The sequence below is a fragment of the Drosophila ananassae genome, chromosome 3R (assembly GCF_017639315.1).
Source record: "Drosophila ananassae strain 14024-0371.13 chromosome 3R, ASM1763931v2, whole genome shotgun sequence".
NCBI classification, from domain to species: domain Eukaryota; kingdom Metazoa; phylum Arthropoda; class Insecta; order Diptera; family Drosophilidae; genus Drosophila; species Drosophila ananassae.
Window position 1 is genome coordinate 5490054 of NC_057930.1, and position 27345 is coordinate 5517398.

Below are 27345 nucleotides of genomic sequence, written 5' to 3' on the forward strand. Positions count from 1 at the left end.
GGCGTCTTTGCTCTTTTCTGGATTCCTCTCCAAAAATAGCCTTCGACAGCAATGGTGCACAGTCCCCAGAGCTTCCCACAGATGCATCTTCTTGATGATGGCTTGCAGGGCGTACTTCGACCGCGTTAACTTGGCAGTCTTCAGGGCCTCAATTACCGCTTCGTATCCATTCGTTGGCGCTTTCAGAAAATGCGCAATTCCCAGGCGGGTGTCCAGCAGAGCATACACGGCTTTGAGAAGCTGAAGCTTTATGGAGAGGGCCATAAAGGGTTCGTGGTACAGCTTGAAGACCGCCTCGAATGGGTCGAATTGGTGCTCCTTAAGTAGGTGCTGAAACAGCTCCTCACTGCAGCCTCAGAAGCTCCGCCATCCGAGCACCCAGCTTTATATGTCGAATCTTAAAAGCGGGCTGAGGCTGCATGCAGGCCGCTTGGAAGCTTAGAGCGATTTGTAAAACATGGGCCGCCTGTCGCAGATGCACTTCATCGTTGTTGAAGAACTGTTGCAGCACAAAGTTGCGTCGCTTGTAGTTTTGTAGAACCTTTGTAGAACTGCAGTGGCTTTTGCCATGGCTCGAAGGCGTTGATGGCGGGAGGAGCTGCAGCCGCCGCTGCTTCCAACTCCCTTTCGTATTCCGCAATCGCCGCTGCGTCCTCTGCATCGTCTTCTTCGTCGTCACCAATGATCTCATCGTCGCTGAGAATGGGCTCGAACTGCTTCTGCGGTGTACACGATCGCTCTTCATCATCCCGATCCCTATCTCCGCGATGAAGCGACTCGGAAGAGTGCCTGTAGTGATAGGCTTTTTTGTTTTTATGTTTTTTATAGTGGAAGCGCGAGTCCTCATCGTCGTAGTCCATGGTATCAGGAGAGCGTGGTCGCGTAGGTGAATCAATTGAAGCTGGCAGGCGGGGAAGGCGGCAGGGGAAGCTGCAAACACTGCGAGCGAGAGCGTTCCAATCGCTTCCTTCGGGACCGATGGCTTGAGTATTCGGGTGATCATGACCAATCCCTCGAACCCTTGTCCCGGGAACTGGTTTGAAAGACACAGGTTTGAAAGTGATTATAAAGTTATGCTCGTTATATACTCACCATCTTATATATTCCCTATCATTGCTCTCCGAACGGGTGTGAGATTTTCGAGCGGGTGGTCATCAGGGCGCCATTCCAGCCGTTGACATCATGATTCTGCAGATAGATAGCTGATGTTGTCCACCACCTGGGGTCATAGTCCCGGGAAGTCCCTCTTGATCATGTGATTCAAGAATTTACAAGAGTTTAATTCTAAAATGAAAGTCACATTAGATAAATTCGAAGTGGAATCTACTAATCTTACCTGACCAAGGTGACCACATGGCAATTTTGTGGAAGGGCGTAATAATGGGCCTCATTCTCCTCCGCTCCGTCGGGACAAGCTCCTTTCGAGATGGCCGTAGCACTGACCTTTTCCCGTAGTCCCGTGGCACAGATGTCCAAAGAGCCCAAGCTGAGTTTCTATAAGATTACGAGGATTATGATATGAGTTATTTCAAAATTCCATGTGTAGTACTCACCTTATTGGCCAACTCCGCCAGATAGAGCTGACGCAGTGGCTCCTGCAAACACTGCAGGCTCGTCACTTTGTCTTTCAGCGGTAGTGATCCCAGGCAGGTGACATCGAAGCTACAAATGGCGTCCTTGGCCACGGCCGTGAAGAGTTGTTCGATCTGGGCCTGCACAATGTTGCTGATCTGCAAGCCACGTCCCCTTGAGCGCCCACTGTAGTGGGATGAAGAATAGTTCGAATCACTGCTACCAATGTGGGATTCCGAGCTGACGGAGCGCTAAGAGCCAGAGAATTCACCCCAACTGGAGATTGATCCTATGCGCATCAGCTTCTTTTGCCTGCCACATATAATAAATATTTTAAAATCATTTAAAAGTGAATACAAAACACCTTACCTAAAATCAGCAGCTGCTGAGATGCGCGATCCTCGGTTGCGTCGGTTGCTGGCACCTTGAGCTAGTGCTGCCTCCTATCTGGAGGCGTACAGTAGAATCATCATTTGCCACCGCCTTGTGTTTCTCCATCACGGACAGAATGCGAGTCAGTACTGGTGGTTTGCACAGATCAATTTCCTGGAACTCTAGTAGCTGAGCCAACTCCAAGGCGCCCAGCTTAAGGGTGTGGTGAGGCATCGCTGACATGACGGGTGGTGGTTCGATTTGCGTCAGAGATCGAGGATCCGAGGATCAGCGACTCAATGTTGGCGTTTTACTCCACGGTATCGTTATGCAGGATAACCCGCTCCATCTATGCCTGGAACTCTGTGATCTTCTGTTTCAGCAGCAGGGCTAGATGGTAGAAGGTAAAGCTGGAAAATTAGTAGAGAAATAAGAATCAGAACTGTTCTAGAACATCTATAACGAATAAAGACGTACTCATGTTGTTAGGGTAACCATAATGCGGACTGCCAGAATGGAGACATTTAATGGAGACATACATTTTAAAACTTGGCCCCACACTGTTTTGGGTCCTAGCTCAGAAATAAGAGGAGACCCCAAAAAGCCCGATATTGCAGCTAATATAAATATTGTCAAAATATTGAGGGTAATTCCTGAAAGTTTCATAAAAATCGCTCCCTACGTTTTGGAGAAAATCGGATAAAAGTGGGCCAATGTCGTTAACGGCCCATACAAAAATGACCACCAAAAATTGTTTTTAATATTCTCAAGCTCCAAGAGGAGGCCCCCATATGCACGGTAGTTGAGTCGATGAATCACCTTTTCTAGTATATCTGGAGCAAAAATCATTCAAATCGCTCCCTACAATTTTGAGAAAATCGATTATAGTTCCCCATTGATTTTAATTGATAAGGGAGGCGCCAACTCGTGAACCGGAACCAGTCCACGAACAAGTTCGTTCCACTAGTTCCAAATCTACAGACCGCATGAATATGATTATTGAGTCCTTTACAGAGGATGCCCCATTATGCACGGTATGCCGTTGCAAACCTAATTTTTCATATAATTTAATAAGACTATTTGCATTAAAATCGCTCCCTACGATTTGACGCAATTTATCTTTAAAAATTTCTGCATTTTCTTTACCAATACTGGACCTTGTTCCAAACACAAATCGCGCCAATGTTAAATTTGAATGGCCTAACATGATTTCTTTATGGAGGATGCCCCATTTTGCACGGTATACCATTGTAAAGCTAATTTTTTCTGAATCGAATGAGATTATTTCTATCAGAATCGCTCCCTACGATTCGATGGAATCAAGTCTTGAAAATTTCTGAACCTATTTTACCAATACTGGCCCCATAACCGCTTCACATGTTTTGATGCTGGTCAACATGGCGGCAGCCATGATCGAATTTGAATTTCCCCATTATCTCCCTTTGTAGAGGATGCCCCATTTTGCACGGTATATCACGAGAAAGCTAATTTTTTGCTTAATCGAATACCGGTAGTTCCATTCAAATCGCTCCCTACGATTCGATGGAATCGAATCGATGGAATGGCCATGTGTTGGCCTATTTTCAACACTGAATGGGCGCCATTCCCCAAGCATGTGCATATGTATATTTCAAGCATGTACAAATTTCTCTATGCGTTATACATATGTAGGTGTTCTCAGAACTGTTGATTCTTATTTCTCTACTAATTTTCGGATCAGCAACATTGTGCAGGCCCAGATCGAGCAACTCTTCACGGCCGTGGCCAAGGACGCCATTTGTAGCTTCGATGTCACCTGCCTGGGATCACTACCGCATCACTACAGACAAAGTGACGAGCCTGCAAGTGACGAGTTTGCAGGAGCCACTGCGTCAGCTGTATCTGTCGGAGTGGGCCAATAAGGTGGGTACTACACATGGAATTTTGAAATAACTCATATCATAATCATAGTAATCTTATAGAAACTCAGCTTGGGCTCTTTGGAAATCTGTGCCACGGGACTACGACTAAAGGTCAGTGCTACGGCCATCTCGAAAGGAGCCAGTCCCGACGGAGCGGAGGAGAATGAGGCCCATTATTACGCCCTTCCACAACATTGCCGTGTGGTTGGCTTGGTCAGGTAAGATTAGTAGATTTCACTTCGACTTCATCTAATGTGACTTTCATTTTAGAATTAAACTCTTGTAAACTCTTGAATCACATGATCAAGGGGGACTTCCCGGGACTATGACCCCAGGTGGTGGACAGCATCAGCTATCTATCTGCAGAATCATGATGTCAACGGCTGGAGTGGCGCCCTGATGAACATGTACCAGCCGGTGAAGACCTACGAGTACAAGCGGAGCGAGGAGCTAACGCCCATGAACGAGGCTGTGAAGCTCTTGCTGCCGATGTTGGTGCGCTGATGGTGCGCCTCCTGACCGAGCAGTCGGTGCTGCTCCAGAAGCACATCCTTAAGATCTACTTCGCCCTTACGCAGTACAGCCTGCCTCACCCCCAATGGGATTGGAATGTGTCCGATAGCTCCCATTTGGACGATGATGAGCACACCAAATTCGCCTACTGGAAGACCAAGAAGTGGGCTCTCCACTTCATGGTTCGCATGTTCGAATGGTAAGTTTCCCAAAGAATCACAAATTGTTTGCCGAAAACATTAATTTTTCTGTTTTTCTTTTTTAGGTATGGAAGTCTCAGCAACGTAGTTAGTGAAAATTACCTAAAATTCGCTGAGTGCTCGCCAACGTTCAGCTAAGGTGTCCTGGGGTTGTTTCTCAAGATCCTCGACCAGTACTGGAATCGTATCTACGTCGCGCCGCGTGTCCTCACGAATGTGCTCAACTATCTGAAGAATGCGTAAGTACCTGCCACTTTATCCCTAATCCCTAATAATAATATTATTTATGTTATTACACTTTTTAGTGTAAGCCAGGCCTATACCTGGAAGCTAATCAAGCCGCACATAGTGGCAGTTATTCAGGATGCGATATTCCCCATCATGTCATTCACCGACTCCGATCAGGACCTGCGGGAGAAGGGACGAGTATGTCCGCCTGAAGTTTGGTAAATAATAGGAATCTGTTGAAACAAAAGAACCTACTTAATTCCCTAATTTTCAGATATATTTGAGGACTATGCCACGCCAGTTATGGCTGCCCAATTCATGCTGCATTCCATGTGCAAGAAACGCAAGGCCATGAGCACAATTATGCAGGTCATCACGTCGCCGAATGCGGACTACAAGCAAAAGGATTGATTCCGCACATGATTGGAACATTAGCGGATGTCCTGCTGAAGAAGGCTCAATACCGGGACCAAGTGGTATCTATGCTAACCACATACGTTTTCCCGGAGTTCCAGAATCCCGCCGGCAATATGCGAGCGCGTGCATGTTGGGTTCTGCACTATTTCTGTGAAGTGCAGATAAAGAATCCCCAGTACCTGGCCGAGGTCATGCGGCTGACCACGAACGCCCTGCTAACGGACAAGGAACTGCCCTTTAAAGTGGAGGCGGTCATTGGCCTGCAGATGTTCCTCTCATCCCAGGACGAGGCGACCCAATCCGTTGAGGGTCAAATTAAGAACATCACCAAGGAGTTGCTCACCATTATTGGTTAACCGTGAAACCGAGAACGAAGATCTGACCAACGTGATGCAAAAGATCGTGTGCACCTTAACGGAGCAACTGTTGCCGGTGAACACCATCGAGACTCTGCTCAGTGTGATGGAGAAGCATCCCGACGTCCTCCTCAATCTTCATCCGATTGTTATCAATGTGGTGGGACACATTTTCCAGCACAACATTACTGGTGGGTTGGGATTCTCTCTCAATGAAGGTCTATATTTTAAATTTTGACGGCCAAGTCCATCTCGCCCGAGACGTGGCAGATGCTGGAACTGATCTACCAGGTATTCAAGAAGGACGGCATCGACTACTTCATCGACATTATGCCGGCTCTGCATATCTATGTGACGGTCGACACGCCCGCATTCCTCCATCCCAACAGGCTGCTGGCTATTCTGGCTGCCGCCATGTTGGCCAGCATCAAAACATGTGAAGCGGTTATGGGGCCAGTATTGGTCAATTGGGTTCAGAAAATTTCAAGACTTGATTCCATCGAATCGTAGGGAGCGATTTGAATGGAACTACCGGTATTCGATTAAGCAAAAAATTAGCTTTCTCGTGATATACCGTGCAAAATGGGGCATCCTCTACAAAGGGAGATAATGGGGAAATTCAAATTCGATCATGGCTGCCGCCATGTTGACCAGCATCAAAACATGTGAAGCGGTTATGGGGCCAGTATTGGTCAATTGGGTTCAGAAAATTTCAAGACTTGATTCCATCGAATCGTAGGGAGCGATTTGAATGGAACTGCCGGTATTCGATTAAGCAAAAAATTAGCTTTCTCGTGATATACCGTGCAAAATGGGGCATCCTCTACAAAGGGAGATAATGGGGAAATTCAAATTCGATCATGGCTGCCGCCATGTTGGCCAGCATCAAAACATGTGAAGCGGTTATGGGGCCAGTATTGGTCAATTGGGTTCAGAAAATTTCAAGACTTGATTCCATCGAATCGTAGGGAGCGATTTGAATGGAACTACCGGTATTCGATTAAGCAAAAAATTAGCTTTCGATAGTGGGGAAATTCAAATTCGATCATGGCTGCCGCCATGTTGGCCAGCATCAAAACATGTGAAGCGGTTATGGGGCCAGTATTGGTCAATTGGGTTCAGAAAATTTCAAGACTTGATTCCATCGAATCGTAGGGAGCGATTTGAATGGAACTACCGGTATTCGATTAAGCAAAAAATTAGCTTTCTCGTGATATACCGTGCAAAATGGGGCATCCTCTACAAAGGGAGATAATGGGGAAATTCAAATTCGATCATGGCTGCCGCCATGTTGACCAGCATCAAAACATGTGAAGCGGTTATGGGGCCAGAATTGGTAAAATAGGTTCAGAAATTTTCAAGACTTGATTCCATCGAATCGTAGGTAGCGATTCTGATAGAAATAATCTCATTCGATTCAGAAAAAAATTAGCTTTACAATGGTATACCGTGCAAAATGGGGCATCCTCCATAAAGAAATCATGTTAAGCCATTCAAATTTAACATTGGCGCGATTTGTGTTTGGAACAAGGTCCAGTATTGGTAAAGAAAATGCAGAAATTTTTAAAGATAAATTGCGTCAAATCGTAGGGAGCGATTTTAATGCAAATAGTCTTATTAAATTATATGAAAAATTAGGTTTGCAACGGCATACCGTGCATAATGGGGCATCCTCTGTAAAGGACTCAATAAGCATATTCATGCCCAACAAAGGCGGTCTGTAGATTTGGAACTAGTGGAACGAACTTGTTCGTGGACTGGTTCCGGTTCACGAGTTGGCGCCTCCCTTATCAATTAAAATCAATGGGGAACTAAAAATCGATTTTCTCAAAATTGTAGGGAGCGATTTGAATGATTTTTGCTTCAGATATACTAGAAAAGGTGATACATCGACTCAACTACCGTGCATATGGGGGCCTCCTCTTAGAGCTTCAGAATATTAAAAACAATTTTTGGTGGTCATTTTTGTATGGGCCGTCAACGAGATTGGCCCACTTTTATCCGATTTTCTCCAAAACGTAGGGAGCGATTTTTATGAAACCTTCAGGAATTACCCTCAATATTTTGACCTATTAGCTGCAATATCGGGCTTTTTGGGGCCTCCTCTTATTTCTGAGCTAGGACCCAAAACAGTGTGGTGCCAATTTTTCAAATGTATTTTAATGGTATTTTAAGGTTGTTGATCCCGCCCAACGTAAGAAAAAACTAAAAATTCTTCAATTCGTAACAATTCTAAACTTTATTTCAATCAATTTAGTGGCTAAACAGTAAAATAATTGAAAATAAAAAAATTCGTTGCTGTGTTCCGATTCCACCGTTCCACTTCGACGCTAACTAGGCGACGCTAATTTGACGGACATTAAGAATCTTGTATAAGTTTGTTTTGTTTGCACGTTTTAAAACATGGAACGTAGAAAACTCTTTTTGCCGAATAAGGTAGGTGATTTAAACAAATTTGGTTCAGCATTTAAACAGTTTCTTTACCAGGTGATGCAATACGGCGATTTCATAAACCAAATTCGCAAGACCCTTTATTATGGTGCTGGAACTGTGGATTCAGATATGGAGGTGTCACTCCCTTTGGCGGAATATGCAGCTGAGATTTTCTCAGAGCCACATCGTGGACATACGCTGCATCGCCTGAACTGCGTGGCAGCGGGAAAAATACAAGCCACCCCGTGCTCGTTAATTATGGCATTAATATATTTGGACCGCTTAAATGTCATAGATCCGGGGTACTGTTGTAGAATCACCCCTCAAGAACTGTTTGTTGTTTCACTGGTAAGTATGCGTCACCACAAAAATAACCTGTTGAGTGACAGATTTAAAAAAAATTGCTGCAAAGAACAAATTAAATTAGCTTGATTTACTCCAGAAGATAAATTAAAGTGTAAATTTAAAAAAAAAAAAAGGTTTACGATGTTACAGAATCTACTTTAGCATATTTAGGTGTTTTTGTATATTAAACAGTGCCGATAATAATCGGTCATACACTTGTCTCATTATTATGATACAATTTTTTCAATGCATTCTATGACCGTGTGATACTATGTTATATAATAAATCTCACATACATAATTAATCATTATTAATTATATTATGCTTTTTCAACGTTTTAAACACACAACTCACTAAAATACTATTTTCTTATATTAGAATTCAATTGTAGGTGTAAAACTTTTATTTTAAAAGCCTTCTAATTTCATAAATACATATGTTGGTTCATTTGCGTATTCTTGATCAGGATCTTTTTGAATGGATGTTAGAATGTGACTGTGTTTGTACTTGGTTGTGTTTTCCACTTGAAACTTTTGTAGTATGAACAGCTAAGTTTAACTTCTAATTTCGCAAAGGTCAAAACAAAGTAGGCGAAGTAATTCGAAGCATATTCGATATTCGTTATTAATCACCATTATTTTTTTGTCGTTCAAAATATTTTGCGCGGAAAACTTTAACTATATTGTTCAATGGTTAAGATGTCTTCCTGTCAATGTTAAGGTCGTGAGTTCGATCCCCAGCATAAAAATCTGTATTTTCTTTTAGTAGTGCAGTCTCAAAATACACTGTGATATTTAATAATTTTTTTAAAAGGGGGATTCTTAATAATTGAAATTGTTTTAAACCAGGGATGCCCAGTCCCATTGCTCTCGTTCCTCCTTTGTTGTTGGATTGCTCTGTCATATGGGTAGAGCAAAATCATATACGTGTGCTGCTCCCAGTATAGGCAAGGCAAATTACAATAACAATTTTTCGTAGTTTAATAACACTTAAACAGTTTCAACACTTTTCTGGCATTTTGTTGTTGGATTGCCGAAAACTTTTCACTGCAAAAAATCACTTCTTGTTGTGGTTTTGGACAGAATGGTTGACTGTGGAACGATGCATTTTTTCTTTGTCGAAAATTTTCTTTGCGAGCAGCAATGTATTATATGTAATATAATAATAAGCGGAAACAAAAAAATTAATTTGGAAAGGCATTTTATTAAATGCTATGCTAAAGTATCTGCGTCACAAGCCGATATGGAAGCGCAGTAAAAAAAATTCGAAAAATAATTGAGCATATTGAAAATAATTATAATCCTAAAATTAATTCTCAATTATCCGAAAAAATTTTTTTTTTTTCTGTTGAAAATGTTACAAAAATTTTTTTCAGTGATACGATAGAAAAAAAAAAAACTATCGCTCATATGTATTTGTGCTTTTGTGCATAGGTATTGGAATTTGCTCTGTCATAAGCAGTGTTTGGGCACCCCTGTTTTAAACCATACCTTGCAAATAACTGTTAACCGTTTTTTGCTTACGCTCTGTTCTCGAGAGCAACCGAAAAAAACCATGCCGTTTCGGTTTCTCTATGAGCAGCACACTTTGTTTCGTTTGGTTTCGGTTTTTTGTTGAACGAATTACGATGAGCCAATCATGAAACTCTCGTCTACCGAACATCGCTCAATGAGAGATTCGAGTGACGCTGGCGGAGAGAGACTCTGTAAAAGACCGATTGACTGAAAAAGTCAGCGCAAAAAGTCTTTTCAATAATTTGTTTTCGTTTCGCTGCACAGTGGTACATGGTACATGCAATTTTCACGAAAAAACTTCTTAAAATTTTAAACGTGAATTTTTCCAATTTCAAACTAATGTATTGATTATTTTAACTAAAAAATGAATATTTTTTTTTTTTTTAAATTCATTTATTTTGAGTTAAGCTTAACATCTAATATAAAAAATATATAAATTTGAATATAAAAAAATTATGCACTTTTTCTTTAATTTCTCGTCCCATTTTCAATAAATTTGATGAATCACTGTTTACACGAGAGATTTACAAAGCAAATTGACAGGTTGAGCCCACGAAACTTCACATACACACATACATGCACAAAAGACTTTGAATTGTCGAACGCAAGCAAACGGTCCTACAATGAGCAGACCAAACGAAAACAGAAAAAACTGTTCTTCGACTGAGCGTGAGCAAAATTTCTATACGAGCAACTCAATCGGCAACTCAAGTTCTATAAATCTGGTCTGATACATAGCTGATTTCGAGATAGTTTTCACTCCTGAATCCGGATTTGGAATCAGGGCTATTTATGGACTGATATATGCCTGAATATTGAATTCAGGGACGAGAGGCCATTTTCAAAAATTTAAGCTTTTTTGTTTGGTTTTGGATATGAACCATTTTATTCACATCAAAAAAAAAGGTATAGAATTTTAGTTTTAATATGCATATGTATGTATATGACAAGTGTAGAAAAATTATTTTATTAATTTTATCTGAATAATACAGCGTTTGTCGTTGATCAAATTTTTTGCATCTGAGAAGGAACTCTCAGATGCCGCGTTAGTTGCAGGAATACAAAATATGCTGCATTTAAATAATAAAAAAAATTATTTTTGTTTATTTTCCACCACTCAGGGCAATTGAAATTACACTGCAATCTATGCCGAATTCTTTCTTAGTTTGAAATTCATTTATTTCCCATTGGCTGTTTGAGGTTCAGATATGTTCTACTTAAATAAACGAAAATTTTAAATGCATTCGTGTAGACCCCTAGTAGTTATTAATCTTTCAGCTTGAAATTCAGGCCATAACAGTGTCTTGTTTCCATAAGACACGATTTAAGATACGTTATAAAATTTATTCTCTATTGTTAATCCAATCATGCATGCATCAACACAGGCCAACACAGGCATTACACAGGCCAATCCATAACTTTTAGGCTCCACTGAACCAAAGTCCAGAACAAACATAGGTTTCATCACCCATAGTTTCCGCGGTACATCTAAGAGAAAAAATGATAAAATTTTGCCATATATTAAAATATGGGGGCTGTGGAATTGAGTTTACCATCATTGTTTTTAGTAAATTTCATTTTTGATATATACGTATACTAACTAAAATAAAAAAACTTTCATTTAGCGGTTACTATGTCTTTGAAATACTGTTACCATCCAATGTTAAAATCTCAGATTTATATACCCTTGCAGAGGGTATTATAATTTTGGTCAAAAGTGTGCAACGCAGTAAAGGAGACATCTCCGACCCTATAAAGTATATATATTCTTGGTCAGGATCACCTCCTGAGTCGATATAAGCATGTCCGTCTGTCCGTTTCTACGCAAACTACTCTTTCACTTTTAAAGCTATAGAGTTGAAACTTTGCTTCTATGATATTTTTTTGATGAAAAATTTTAAGATTCCTTCCTTTTTCCTTTTCCTTTTTCTTATTGAAATCAGTAAATCCTAAAATGTTTCAATTTTGAATTTAATGGAAAACACGAAATTAATTTGATGTATTTATTATAGTAGTTAGTTAAACCACTAACCATACAACATATAGACTTCTCATTTCATACAACGAAAATGGACGCAAAAATTTCTTGCGACAGGCCCCCGGAGGCCCCAGAGAGAATCTTTCTCTCATTCTTACGCTCATTTTTACGCTCATAATCTCATTTAACTTTTATGGTTGTTCAGTCGCAGAGAGGCGCATCATCAAGAAGGTTCTTCCGCGGTTTAACCGATCTTTATATGTATGCGTGCTAACACATTCACATACACGGTTTCATGTGTGCGTTGGATTTCGTTTTGAAACCAGCTAATTTTTGATTTTTGTAACTTTACAGGCATGCTACCCTAAGAAAATGGGAGTTATCATTATAGAAAATGAGAGTTATAGTTATTACATACACACCTGGCCAAAATAATAAGTACACAGATATAGTGTTTATTTGTTTCGATATAACTCGATTTTTATGCAATGCACACCCGCCATTTTTTTTATATTGATAAGTTACAATGTAACACAATTTCTAAAACAAGAATGAAATATGGGAACCTCGTGGATTCAATACTAAGCTTAATTTTCTGCTGGGTGGGCGATTTTGGTCTGGTCAAAATAATAAGTACACATGTGTATTTGATAAATTTTAAAGGATTAAAGCTAGATTCGAGTTAAGATATGTTGGTTTTTATTATTTCCTAGCATATTTAAGTATATCCCAGGAAAAAAAATTCTATAGTTGGGCAAAAAAAGAGTTGTACAACAGAAAAAAGAAAAATTGCTTTAATTCTGCAAAAGGAAGGATAAAATCTTCGGGAAATCGCTAAAAGACTTGTGCAGTCATTATGTTTGGTCCAGAATGCCCTAAAATTCAACATTCAATTCGAAACTCGAGGTCGGAAGAAGAAATCCTGTCAAACGACCGACACCCGAATCCTAAGTTTTTACTGCTCATCCATTGCTGCTCATATTGACCATGAAATATCGTCTAGATCAGTTCGTCGAAGACGTACTAATGCTGGCTTACAAGGACACATAGCCAGAAAAGTTACTCTCCTTCGAGGGAATAAATTAAAGATGTGGAAACAGTTAGCCCAAAATCATTTGGCATGATCTGGAACAGAGGGTTCCAAAAAGTGGAATAATGTCCTATGGAGCGACGAAACAAAAATAAATCTATTTGGTAACGACTCCAGAAAGAATGTACGACTTGTTTCGTCGACCCAAAGGCAAAGAATTCGACGCCCGGTACTCGAAATAGACCGTTAAACACGGAAGCGGAAACATTATGATTTGGGACTGTTTTTCTTGGCATGGAGTCGTCCCGATTTACGGATTACCGATACTATGACCCAATTTGGATATAAAATTATATTGTCTGACATAATGCTGAGGAAGACATGCCCTTGAGTTGGGTCTTTCTACAGGACAACGACCCAAAACACACATCAAAGCTGGTCAAAGCTTAGTTCACCGAAAACAAGGTGGACATTATGAAGTGGCCAAGTCAAACTGCAGACTTAAACCCAATAGATAACCTATGGGGAGAGCTTAATCGTCGGATTGGCACAAACACATTTCAAAATATAGAAGAATTGCAGCAAAGACAAGGTACGAGAGTTGTTTGGAGACGTGCCGTAAATTAAATGCCCAGCATGCCGAAACGAATAACAAAAGTTATACAAAATATGGGGGGATATACTGGGTATTAGCATAAGATTACTATAAAAAGAAAAAAATTGAGAAAATGTTTTTTATTTTTAAGTTAGAGGCTTTGAAGAATTGCTGTACTTATTTTTTTGACCAACCCTTTTTTATGTTTTTTAGGTTTAATCGACCATAAATTCTACAAATTTCGTGAATTATTCTTATGTTAAGTATTTTTATAATCAACATTATGCCAGAAAACTAAAAGAAATTAGAATTGGTTCGTTACGGTTATCAAAAAAGATTTACGTGACATAGAAGAAATCTTATGAGCGTGTACTTATTATTTTGGCCAGGTGTGTACCTATGAAAAAATTTTATTATATTTTATATTATATATTTTTATATATCATACTTTTTATACATATTTTTTTTATATTTTTTTTTATACATACGTATTTATATATTTACGAACAATTAAAAACCATTGTACTTAGATAGGAACAGGGTATCTTTCAGTCGCTTTTATTTAAAACCCAAATTTCACTGTTGTTATTTTCAAACGGATGGTTCTTGCATACCCTACTGATGCCCACGGAAACAAAAAATCAGCTGTTTTTGTTTATTCTCACTCCAAAAAAATCATCTATCAGAAGGGTATCAAGGTATATCCGCTGGCAGAACTACAACAATATATATTAATATATAAATTTTAATGCATTCGTTGACATATGCATATTTATAAGTGAAAAACATTTTACAGCTACCACTTAATCGTATTCCATAACAAATATAAAATATGGGTTGAAATATTAATAAATAAAAAAATTTTTTTCATCATTAGCGTATAATGTATACCCCAATTTTCTTAGGGTAGCATGCCTGTAAAGTTACAAAAATCAAAAATTTTAGCTGGTTTCAAAACGAAATCCAAGTTCACAAGATATTTAGATAGTCTTTAGTTTAAGTTGCACCTTTCTACATTCGATATGCCTACGCCAGGTTAGTAGTCTGTCGAGATAGACGCCGAGGTACGTTACATTGTTAACTTAGGGGATCTGCATATCGTTTAGTGAAAGTGAAAGGCATGTTTTTGTATTAACAGTAAATTAAGTGCAAACACTTAACGCTTTTATTCATTTATTTTTATATGCCAGCCAGACCGCGATTTTGCCAAGATAATCAGCGAGTTAGTTTGTTGCTTGGATTTGGTATCTAAAGCGTCTTAGGATCGCAGTATTGTCAGCAAACGTGGACGTTGTTAGGACATAAAAGAGGGTCCATAGTGTGATCTTCCAGGTGATTATGGTATTATGGTTCCTGGTATTATGCGTACTAGAAGGCATTTTTTGAACAATTTAAACAAACAAGTAGGCTTCTATGTCTGTTTGATGACAAGACTGAATTGAATTCTTTGGGAAGTAACCAAGATTAATGATTCTATTGAATAGCTTACAAAACGACCTCAAAAGCGCAAAAGTCACTGGGTGCTGTCTGGGTAAAACCCTGTCCGTGTGCGTAATTTTTGATGCCGTGTACGCCGTGTACGCGTGAGTTTTGGTGGCGTGTAGCAGTTGTTTGTCCCATGCGACTCTGCAGCTCCTTGTTTCACACAGCCCTTATAATTTGCGGAAACATTTTTTATTTTGTGTTGGTAGAGGGGCGTCTCCGCAGACTATTACACAGACAGTACCAAGTGTGCAGTATGGCGTATGTGTGTCCATTCTCTTGACGGTTAGTGCATTACGTTAAGTAGACTTTCACTGCGATTCTACGGTTCAATAGATATTGCAGCTTGTAGATCGAGTGAACTTCGTTTTCCATTTCGCTTGACCTTGAAGAGTGATTGCGAATTCTTGTTTTTTTTAGAATTTATGTATTTCCCTGCCACTTGAAGGTTCTCGCTGCATTTTATCAGATATGTATAATAATCTTTCTTAGCTTCGCCCAGCTCGGTATTTTTCTTTGGTCTTTGTTTGCAGCCTAGATTCAAAGATATTGGCTTTATTAAGCGGAACAACGTAAACGTTCTCATTCTCGACCAGCGCAACAATTTTTTTCCCAGGGCGTTCAAGCTTTTGGAAGACAATTGGAAGTAAGCCGTTCCCCGGAAAATAAAGGAAGGAAGGTGGAATGATCCCATCGCATCCAAGTGCATGCTAGGCTGGGTTGTCCAAGGATCCGGAAAAGACAGTAAACATTTTTCTATGCACGACTGTCAATGCAACGACTGAAATTGATAAGGCCGTAAAAGAAAGCTTCAACGTAGAACCCATAATTCCAAGGACACTTCGCTCTAAAGATGATGAAGAAGATTTCAAAATCATGCAAAAAAGAGAACCAATTCTTCTGCTAAAAAAAGCAACGCCATCGAACTGAAAAAACGACGGCCACTAAGACCCACTAAAAGGGAAACTGCAGGTTCTGATGTCAATTTTTGATCCCATAGGATTCTTTGAAGGATCTGACATTACGACAAATCTGGTCATTGCCAAAAGTAAAGTCGCTCCCTTGAAACCGTTTTCGATACCACGAATGGAACTGCTCGCCGCCGTCGTCAGCATCCGCATGGCTCACTTGAACATTGGCAAATGCACTTTTTGGACAGACTCCAAGACCGTTCTGTTATAGTTGACAATGGAGCCGCACAGTGGCGCTGGATTCCTATACACGAAAACGTTGCGGATATGGCTTCGAAAGTCATCGCCAAAACAAACTTGGAGCAGTGGACCAGCAGACCGGCATTTCTCAAAAGGCCTAAAGACCAATCATTAGTCAAGTCTACCACTGGAAAACAATAATAACGAGCTCGAAGAGGTAGTTGTAGTAACCAAAGTAGAATGTTTGCGTCAACACGATAATAGAAAACTAACGAATGATTTACGGGCGGTAGCAGTACTCGCAAACACCGAATTCGAAAATATCATCTCCATATCATCTCTAATCGTCACAGGCACAGAAGAAGCCGAAAACGACGAACAAGATTTTTTAAGCTCGTAAAATTATCATTTAAGGGGGTCACCCTGTGTGGAAGCCGTTTTTCTAACTGTTTTTTGGAATTTTTTTTCTACGGTCGATTAAAAGAGCTTTAGAGATGGAGCTTTAAATTTTTTATCATATATTTAGTATATAATCATGAATATTCACAAATTTTTTTGAGCGTAAAAAATAAAAATTGATGAAGTTTTAGCGCGATGAAGTACAGTATTAAAAAACAAATTCTATAAATTTCAAAACGATCGGTCAAGTCATTGTTTAGATATCTTGATTGCCAAATGGAAAAAAGTGGTTTCGAAAAAACCTTTTTGTCCAACGTCCCTCTCGGTCTGCCGGGCGTCCGAACGCATTCCTTCTCAGCGCAATAACTTTCTAACGGCATCGAATATCGAAAAATCCTTTGAACCATATATTCTACATATCTTATAGATACGATTTATGAAAAAATAATTTTTAATTTTTTAATAATACTGTTTTTTTTGTAATTGAAGGAGGGTAAGCAGAGCGGGAGTGAAACAGTTGTCAATTTCCAACCAAAGCTATCAACTGTTTCACTTCGGTATCGAGGTAGAGAGTATAGTAGTAGAGTAGAAGAGTAAGAGTAGGAGAAACGCTTTGGTTTACTAAGCTTCTTTGTTTATTCTATTATTCATCACTCATTTGAGCTATTTTCCGTTGCACTTATTTATTTAAAACAATTGTGCTCTATGTTTAAAGTTGCTGTTTGATTAGGTTTGTTTAGTTTTTTTTGTGGTTCCAGCGTCTTTTCGCGTATCATGTCTTACTCCAGATTTGTCAAAAGTGTGCAACGCAGTGAAGGAGACATCTCCAACCTTTTAAAGTATATATATTCTTGATCAGGATCACTTCCTGAGTCTATATAAGCATGTCCGTCTGTCTGTTGGTTTCTACGCAAACTAGTCTCTCAGTCTTAGAGCTATCGAACTTTACCCAAATCCTTTTCTTTGCAGGTCGGTATATAATTCGGAACGACCGGGATCGGTCAACTATATCCTATAGCTGCCATATAACTAATTGATCGGAAATTCCATAACTTTGTTCTTTTTAAAGTTAGAGGGTTGGGGGGTTATAGAGTCCATACATGGCATTCCTATACGGCCAAATTATCTTAATTACAAAATTTTATAAGGATCGGCCGACTATCCTATTGCTGTCATAGAACGATCGGAATTGGCATAACTTTGGAGTTTTATAAGTTAGAAAGATGGGACTTGGTACAGATTCCATTTTGGGCAATACAATCCGATTTGCCAAATTTCATAAGGATCGGCCTTATAAAAGGACCAGAGAAGAACCCTCAATTAATTAATTATAATTATAATTAATTAATTAATTATTATTATATAACTGGGTATTAACTTGGGTATTATTATACTAATATACTATAATAATTTTAAATAAATTTAATTAATTATAATAATTAATTATATATAATTATATATATTTATTAATTATATATAATTATAATTAATTAATTATTATTATATAACGGTACAATTACGATTTCTTTCAGATGATTTCCACAAAGTTTTATATTGGCCACGATGAGCGTTTTTATCTAGAAGACTGGGCCAAAGCGGGCAGCATGTCAGAAGACAGGCTTAAGCAAATGGAACTCGAATTCCTTTCGTCTATTGTAAGCGTATAAGTTATATGTTCAACTTTTCTGTTAATTGTTAATTTTATATACCTCTCAATATTTTAGGACTGGAATATATATATATCCAAAGAAGAATTCTTTAAGAAACTAAGTTATATTGAACGAGCATTGGCCGAACGTGAAGGATTGCGAAGAGGGTGGTTAACATACAGCGAGCTGGTTCGACTATTGCCATGCTTTACATTAACAAAGTTCTTTCTAAATAGCATTGGCGTTCTGACATTAAGCTACGCCGCCAGCGTAATAACCCTAGCTGGTGCTTTCTTTATAGCTAGTCAAGTGCCTGGGACATTGTGGCACCGCAAGAGTGCCGTATTAACAATGGAACCTTCAATAATAGCCGCATCTGCATCCACACCTAATGCAACTCAACCTGGTCCTGTAATTATGGGTGAAATTTCCCAATCATCTAAAAGCTGCACGGATTTGAATATAGAAGTTAATTTGCTAAAGTTAGAAGAAGGTGACATTGCTGAGACAAGACTTAATGAGATCCAGTCTATCCGACTCATGGCCCAATCCGATCCTAATTTTTCCCGACGAAGTAATTATGATCATAATTGCCTTACCTTTAAATCACAGTGTGCCGGAAATCAAAATAACTGGTTAGCCGATCATCATATTCGTTTAAATGACTGCTGGAATCAATCAAAAAATTCATCTTTATTTTGGCAATTTCTCACTAATGCAATGAAACATTCACTGTTCGTACCATGGCCAGATGTGTGGTCAAAGTTAATCTAATTTTTTTGTAGAATATAACACACTAAGCAAAATAATATATTTTTATAAAAAATGAAAAAAATAACTACAAGACGTATTTATATTTTCATCAAAATACATATTTTGATTTCTTGCATTAAAAGTTACATAGTTGTATATTGATCATTGATACGGATTAAACTTTGTACATATTATGAACAGATTCAATAGAAGAAAGTTTGTAAAAAAAATATTCTAGGCACTAATAGTTGCAGTTTGAAAGAATCGTATAATAATAGTATATATATATTTTTCTTAGAAGTCGTGTTATAAAAATTTAAACAAAAATTGTTTGATATAAATTTTTTTGGACCACTCACAGATGGGTTTCAACATTTTTTCATAGTGTACAGTTTTATTTTCTTTTAAATCTTAAAAATAGCTCTATTTTGAAGATTTTGACAGGATAATAGGATTAATTCGTATGAAAAAGGCACATTTTTGTAATGTTTGCTTAATAAAACTATTGAAATCTATTTTTGGATGGCTATTTTGCAGGGATCGTAATCATTTTGAGTTGTATTTTAAAATAAAAAAATAATTATTATTTTCTGAGCGAAAAAAAACAAAATTAAACATAATCGTTATTCTCTGAGCGAAAAAATAAAAATAAAAAATAATCATTATTATTACTTTTTTTTTTTTTGCTCAAAAATTTTACTCAATTGCTAATTGCGGGCTATGTATTAAATTTGTTGGACATATACATTTGTACAGCAAAAGACATATACATATACATATAAATTTGTAAGTGCATATCTTAAGGGTCAAGCTTCTTACACAGCGAGTGTGTCAGTAATAGTTTGATAACTTTGCGTGATTCAATCAAAACCTTTCAGGATTCTATGCTTTGCATGTAATCTTTAATTGCGAGCTTACGCACTTTTAAGTTTGAAATAATAGCGGAAAACGAACGGAAAAATCATAGTGTTAATTTGGTTCTATGGAGATATGCACTCATATGTAGATAAAATTTAATACATAGCCCGCAATCATGAACTGACTGATATTTTTGAGCGAAAAAAATCAAAATCACAAATGATTATTTTTCATTTTTATTTTTTTTTAAATGATAAAATTTTCAAAGTGTGTCCATTCCTCCATAAAATACTATTTTGGTTACTAATTTATAAAATTGAAATCTCAACTTTAAATGAGTATTCAAAAGTTATGGAAAACTATGGATGCTATAGCATAATTTTAATCATGTCATGGAAAAGGTGTACTTATTGGTAGAGTATACAACAAAATGTTGATTTTGTTGAACTTTGTAATGGATTTTCTCATGTCACGGTGGCAGGATTTTTCGAAATTTCAATTTTGTAATTTTTAGCATTTTTACGGTATAAAAAATATACGGGAATTATGTTAAATTTTTCGAAACAATCGGTGAATTAGTTTTAAATCTTTTATGAGCACCAGTACTACGAAAACTTGAGCTGTGATAAAATCGCTGCTATGTTTGGAACATCTAACCAAAAAAACACAGAAAGCTGGTAATTAAACCCGGTTTAAGATTAAACATTCTAAGATATTTAGCATTGTTAAAAAAAAACCAAAAATCGAAAATAAAATTTAAAAATCCTATTCTCTCTTTTAAGAGTGCTAAGAGTTTTTACCTTGTGGAGAGTTAGTCGTAAGGTACAGTGCGTTTTTAGTAGTCTATTAATCTTTACAAGTTTATACCCTTGCTAGTCTATTATAAATTTTTCATAAACTGAGTAACGCAATGGAGAAAACGTACATGACTTTTTTACGCACTTCCAGCTATGAAGCAGCTATTAGCTATTGCAGCTATTAAGTAAAGAGGTTGTTACTTTGCTTACTTTGCTTGTTACTTTGCAATGGTTTAGAATTTATTATATGATAAATTCAAAAATTTTAGAAATTACAATTGGTCTACTATATATTAAAATAGTCATACAACAGAGTTTTTATCTTCATAATGCATTTTTGATCTTTATTATCTTGGTTAAATAAACACTGATGAGCAAAACTATAATTCCAACGAATTGCCATAAAAAGGAGAGAGTAGGACACCTTATTAAAAAATAATTATAAACATATTTGTTTGAAAAATATCCACTGTGAAAAACTGTAACATCTTAAATTTATTACAGTTTGCTTTGCTTTTTTCCTCTCTAAATATCAAATGGTTTCAAATTTTAAAAAAATAGAGTAAATTGAATTATCGATAAAATAAGACTAATTTTTGCACCAGAATGTATAAATTAGAATAGAAGATACGGACAGAGCGTTAAAGTTAAAGAGTTGAATTCGTTTTACAGTTTTTCTCGTCAGTGTAAATATTGATCAACTACTCCCTGTATCTAGTACACAGTGCAACAGTGATTCTGAACTTTTGAAGTGACATAGTAGGAATTGTTTATTGGGTCGAGTATATCACAAAACCATGTATGAAATATTTGTAACACCCTCAAAGTCTTGATTTATGGTTAAAAAATATTTTTCGGGACTTTTTTGCGCTTAAAAATTCCTGAACGCGTTTTTTTTAACCGATTTTAAAATTTCCGGTGTTTTTCAATAGTTAAATGTTATTGGATATGATAGTACAGTTTCAGGTGTAAAAATTTTGTCCTTTTTGTTTAACAAAATCGAAGATATATTTTTTTTCAAAAGCTACAACATTTAACTATTGAAAAACACCGAAAATTGTGAAATCGGTTAAAAAAAAACGGGTTTAGGAATTTTTAAGCACAAAAAAATCCCGAAAAAACGGTTTTTTAACCATAAATCAAGACTTTGAGGGTGTTACAAATATTTCATACATGGTTTTGTGATATACTCGACCCAATAAACAATTCCTACTATGTCACTTCAAAAGATCAGTCACTTTTGTTTTTTTTGTAACACTGGTATTTAACTGAACACTCGCATTTAGTTATCGTCCATATTTGTATCTGTAAGGGTATATAAGCTACGGCTTCGCTCGAAATTATCTTTTCTTTTCTAGAAAAAAATTGGGTTCGATTGTTTAAGGATATGCTCTGACTGTCAGTTTTTTTTATATTAGTTTTAGCACTACTTTTATAATAAAATTTAAATAATAACCACGTATTTAATATTTTAGCTTAATTTGACTATTTTTTCATAAAATTAACAATTATTTCTAGTTATCATCCAGTATTTCTGCCTTCTCGTTCATAAACCATAAAGGGCACATACCAAGTAGGCATCCAACAGTGATACCCATAATTCGGCCCTATAAATGATTTTTTTTATAATATTTTCTTATTTAAATCACAATATCTTGCATGGTTTTATGCCTTACGATACTTGTTGCTCGCTTGCTGGACTTAAGCTCGAATTGCGCAGAAGTTAACATGGGCTGTTTAAGTCCTAAAATTTGGCATCCGTTTTCAACGTATGTGGCTAATGTTATTCCCATAATGTCGCTAATGGTGTTGCCAAGGCCAGCGGTTGCCATAGTGGAAAGAGTAACAACCTGGCCCACAGATAGTTCAATGTATTCGCCCTAAAATATTTAATATTTAAGCTTTAAAATTTTGGGGTTGAAAAGAGATATTACCGCTATTATCATTATAAAGTTATCCAAAAATCCAAACGCGATAAACGGCACGGCATTTACAAAAAATACTGAAAGTGGAAGGGGAAAATATTTAATTAAAAGAAACTGGATCTGTCACTTACTGCTGTACAATTGACCGGCGGTAGGCGGTGGTGCAGCCTCAACTATAGATATATAAATGAATTAAATATTGAAAAAATTGATTATTTAATATAACACGACATAATTTTTTATTAATTCCTAATAATAGGATTACAAAGAGAGTGTAAGAGAGCATTCTCACTCTTTGTAATTCTCTTGTTTCAAGTTCGAATGAGTTAGAGTGGGAAGCAAATGACTCGATGGTTTTTAACGCACTCTAATCCATTCATAAATTTTTTCGTTTAGGCACACTGGAAAACAGAATAGGAGTAAACATAAAAACAGACATTTCTGCTCTATTTTTATACCCTTGCAGAGGATATTACAAATTTTGCCAAACTAGTCCCTCAGTTTTAAAGCTATTGCTAAAGCTTTTCTTTGCAGGCAGTATATAAGTCGGAACGACCGGGATCGGTCGACCATATCCTATAGCTGCCATATAACTGATTGATCGGAAATGCCATAAATTTGGTGTTTTTTAAGTTAGAGATTTGGGACTTTCCACACATGTTATATTTGGCCAAAATATCTTGTGGGCAAAATTTATAAGGATCGGCCGACTATATCCAATAGCTGTCATAGAAAGATCGGAATTGGCATACCTTTGGTGTTTATCAAGTTAGAAAGATGGGACTCGGTACAGATTCCATTTTGGGCAAAATAATGATTTGCCAAATTTCATAAGGATCGGCCGACTACATCCATATAACTGAACGATCGGAAATGGCACAACCTTGCTATTTTGAAATATGCTTGTGGCTGTTTCCAACATTTTTATTAGAAAATTGATTCGATGGTAAAATTCCCATAAGGATCGGCCAACTATATACGATCTGTTATATATATTATTATATAAGCTGCTTCCTGACTGAAAGGGTATACATATAAACTTCGGGAAAGTTAGCTTTTATGTTTGCAGCTAAAAAATAATAAACGGGGCTAAAAAATATATTTATATATACATATTTATATATATATATACATATATAAAGTAATTAGAACACCTTTCCAGTATACTTATTCAAGAAATTTAATCACCAAAAACAATTTTTTTGTATCCCAACAAAGCTAGGTATTTTAACAAAATTATACATAGTTTTTTATTCTAATTTAAATTAATTAGAAAAATTAAAAAAAAAAATACAAAATTGTGAATACTACCAAAATAAATAACTTTGACATGCCTCCACTTTTTTACTATTTTTATTTTAGTTTCAAAAAATACACGTTAAAAACTTTAAACGCGTTTCTCTCGGATTTCGACAAGATTTCACGGAAACTACTCAACCGATCTTGATCAAATTTTGCACAGGCCTTCGAGATATGATTCTCCGGAAAAAAACGCAAATCTTTCCTGCGCCACCCTGTATTTGCTTCACCGCTCCGAAGTGCACGGCAGACGCTTCACCATTTCGTAAGATCTTCTTATAAACACAGCTGGATCGATATAAGTTTTAAAAGGCAACCGTTCTACCAAGGTCTGCCAATGAAAGCCCTCAAATATGATTCCACCGTTGTGTCACAAAGCTGAGCCTAGATAGACAGAAAGTTATCGAAATTAGGATTTTGAAATTGGAACGACCACTCCCTGGACCCACCATAAAAATATATAATTGGTGGTGGACCGTTTCAGGTGCAGGGACCGTACAAGTCCTTATGAGATGGAAACGTAGCGACGCTTCTGTTAAGTTCTGTAATGGACGTGTTTTCAATCAATCCGATTTATCAAAAATTGTTAGAGATTAGAAAACCACCAGTCATCGAAAATATGCTAATTTTAAACATCAAATTACATGTTGACATGGAGCAAGCAGCGCTCTTTCGCTTTAATGGTCAAGCCCCTAGCAAAAACCTGAATCTCTGGGATTTAACAAAGGGATGTATAGATATAGATAGATTCTCAACATGGATCAAAAACTTTAACCACTCTATAAGATCCATTTAGACCCAGATAGTAAAAAAAACATTTACATCCTATCTTTAACCTGAAATACCTAACAGTAATAAGTAAAAAATTCAAAAACCGCACAAGCGCTGCTTAATAAGATTATTTTATCTAAAATTTTCCACGAAAACAAGAGAGAAAGGGGTGGCTGTATATATCACTAAATTCCAAAAACTATGACAAAAACTGCGTGCACTCCGCTTCACGTTATAATTTCGAATATATTCCATAAAAAACTTAAGCCTAGCTAGGAGTAAGGACACATCTTCTGGTGTACACCTCGCTTAGTTTTCGTAACTTGCGAAGACTGACACAAGATTGCATCCCCACAAGTAGCGAAAAATCTGGAAACTGTGGAAAAAACAACCCTGCTATCTACAGAACAAATTAAAGCGTTTCCAGATGTTTTATTATCAATGTATTGTGCTAATGGTCTTTCACGGCACATCGACCAGTTTGGGTTCAAATCGGGTGGACAGATTCGAAATTAGGAGATAGGGGCAGAAGAGAGTTTACCCAGATGAGGTATTCAGAATAAAACAATATGGTAGTCCGAGTATAACCTAAAGGTATTTTTGTTCAGATTTGATGTGAAAAAATTAGGAAACGGCAAAAATTTTGCATCATTTATTCTAAAAAGAAAATTATGCCCTTCGCTAAGCTTGAACAACATTCAGATTCCGCAAGTTAACGATAACTTATCTAGTCTACTCTTATCTTTTATCTGGAACATTCCCTTTCTTCTTTATTGCGCATGCACCCCAACGTACTTCTCAAAAATCCCACACTTAAGTCAATATGTCAATGCTATGTCAATGGACATAGCTGTGGGGAAATTCAATTAAGAGCAACATCGACATCATCCAGCGCGAGCAATCAAAAACATCCCAGTCGGACTTTTCGGTGCTAGCAGCGTTTCGGTGCATTCCGGCAGGCATCTTTCGTACCTTGTTCTCACCCACCCCGAGTTGAGAGAGGGAATTTGTTCTCTCAACATAGGTTTTGCTCTCAAAAAACTGGACTTAGAAAATTTTCATCTCGCTTGGGACTTAGAAAAATTTATGCGTGGGACTTTTAACTTAGAAAAAATTATTTCATGAACAATTCAACGTATATTATTTAAGTTTACCAATTAATGTTCTATAATAATTTTATTGAAGTACAAAATTTAAACATAGCTCAATATTTAATGAAATGATGATTATTTATATAAGGAATTTTTTTTTACAATAACTGAGGGCAGCAAAAAAATAATCCCGCGTAATTAGTGTGCGTTTTGTGCAGCGTTTTTAAGCTAAATCAACCCAAATCGAAACGGTCACATAGGGTTGTTCGTAGTGCGTCGCATTGGTTTATTATTGTGAAATGGTAAGTTTACTGCTCTGTTCGTTCAAATTTTCCTATTTTATTGTGTTGATAATAATGAATAAACGTATTTCATTAAACAAATATTTTCAGTTCTGGCTGTACTAGAAATTTGGACGTCTCAATATCTTTATTTGTAAGAATCTTAAATAATTTTTTTTCTTTTTAATTTATTTTCAGCTTTTTGTTATTTCTTTTTATATCTTTTCAGTTTTATTTTTTAAGATTAATAAATAATATATATAATTAATAATAAATAAATATGACAAACAACGCATTTCGAATTTAGTAAAAATCAATGGGCAGGTTGGGAAAAACAAAAACAAAAACCAAAAGCAAAGCAAAAAGCAAGGGAAATTTTTTTCAACCAGAATTTCCCTGGGTGAGATTTCACGCCGATCTCCCCTAGCCGGTAAGCTTGCGGGTAGGGGAGAACCGCCTTCTTTTTCCGATCGCCAAGCATATTGATACTCGCTCCGCTGGGTGAGAAAAGCGGCCACGCCAATGTAAATCGGAATGATGGTTTTCCGCAGATGGGAGTGCGCCGCGCACTCCCATTTCCTACCGCGGGATGCGCGTTTGGCGAGCGCCAGGCACGACTGGGTATGCGCTTGTTGAGGTGGGAGAGCCGCTCACGAACGTTGTCTCTCTTCTCTTCTTTCCTCTCTCTCAGACACCAGCGAACTGCGTTATTGAACTTTTTCAAAAACACACTCAATTTGGATATTGTTAATGATAGGAACACTAGCACGACTAGACACGGGACAACAATCGATGCAGTTTTTGCACGATTCATTAAGGATTTAAGTGTTCACGTATATATCTCGCACTTTAGTTACCATAACCCAATTATCACGACATTAGGAAATGATATTCATGAAATTGACAATGAAAATGGCACATGATTGGTAAATTGTCATTGTAATTTCTTTGTAATTTTTATACCCTTGCAGAGGGTATTATAATTTTGGTCAAAAGTGTGCAACGCAGTGAAGGAGACATCTCCGACCCTATAAAGTATATATATTCTTGATCAGGATCACCTCCTGAGTCGATATGAGCATGTCCGTCTGTCCGTCTGTCCGTCTGTCCGTCTGTCTGTTTCTACGCAAACTAGTCTCTCAGTTTTAAAGCTATCGAGTTGAAACTTTGCACACACCCTTCTTTCCTTTGCAGGCAGTATATAAGTCGGAACAGCCGGGATCGGTCGACTATACCCTATAGCTGCCATATAACTGATTGATCGGAAATGCCATAACTTTGTTGTTTTTTAAGTTAGAGGGTTGGGACTTTCCACACATGTTATATTTGACCAAAATATCTTGTGTACAAAATTTCATAAGGATCGGCCGACTATATCCTATAGCTGTCATAGAACGATCGAAATTGGCATAACTTTGTTGTTTTTTAAGTTAGA

At 37.3% G+C, this 27345-nt stretch overlaps 2 protein-coding genes and 1 pseudogene across 6 annotated transcripts in view; 2 read left to right on the forward strand and 1 right to left on the reverse strand.

The window, feature by feature from the left end:
• Positions 1 to 2185: 2185 nt before the first annotated feature.
• Positions 2186 to 6069, forward strand: LOC116655383 (annotated as a pseudogene).
• A 1809-nt stretch (positions 6070 to 7878) lies between these two features.
• LOC6505397 (protein CNPPD1) lies at positions 7879 to 19403 on the forward strand. The gene is made up of 4 exons (XM_001966861.4): positions 7879 to 7995; positions 8047 to 8340; positions 18019 to 18141; positions 18211 to 19403. Exons 1-4 carry the CDS (start codon positions 7963 to 7965, stop codon positions 18907 to 18909), a joined length of 1149 nt encoding a protein of 382 aa, XP_001966897.2. The 5' UTR covers positions 7879 to 7962; the 3' UTR covers positions 18910 to 19403.
• Positions 19404 to 21920: 2517 nt separating this feature from the next.
• Positions 21921 to 27345, reverse strand: part of LOC26514811 (transmembrane protein 65) — a 39883-nt gene continuing 34458 nt past the window's right edge. For 2 of the 5 annotated variants that reach the window (XM_014904069.3, XM_014904070.3), the window contains 4 exons: positions 22600 to 22641; positions 22478 to 22545; positions 22220 to 22423; positions 21921 to 22150 (listed from right to left, as the gene is read on the reverse strand). In XM_014904069.3, the coding sequence (XP_014759555.1) occupies positions 22058 to 22150; positions 22220 to 22423; positions 22478 to 22545; positions 22600 to 22641 (407 nt within the window). In that variant the 3' untranslated portion in view covers positions 21921 to 22057. Of the gene's footprint in view, positions 22151 to 22219; positions 22424 to 22477; positions 22546 to 22599; positions 22642 to 24842; positions 25077 to 27345 lie in introns of those variants that run through there. The other 3 variants (XM_032453256.2, XM_032453255.2, XM_032453254.2) reach the window with 3 other exon arrangements.

Coding starts and splice junctions, on each gene's coding strand:
- LOC6505397 (XM_001966861.4), top strand. CDS start 7,963: ATGGAACGTAGAAAACTCTTTTTGCCGAATAAG. Junction 8,341..18,018: donor AACTGTTTGTTGTTTCACTG/GTAAGTATGCGT, acceptor GATTTCTTTCAG/ATGATTTCCACAAAGTTTTA. Junction 18,142..18,210: donor TCGAATTCCTTTCGTCTATT/GTAAGCGTATAA, acceptor TCAATATTTTAG/GACTGGAATATATATATATC.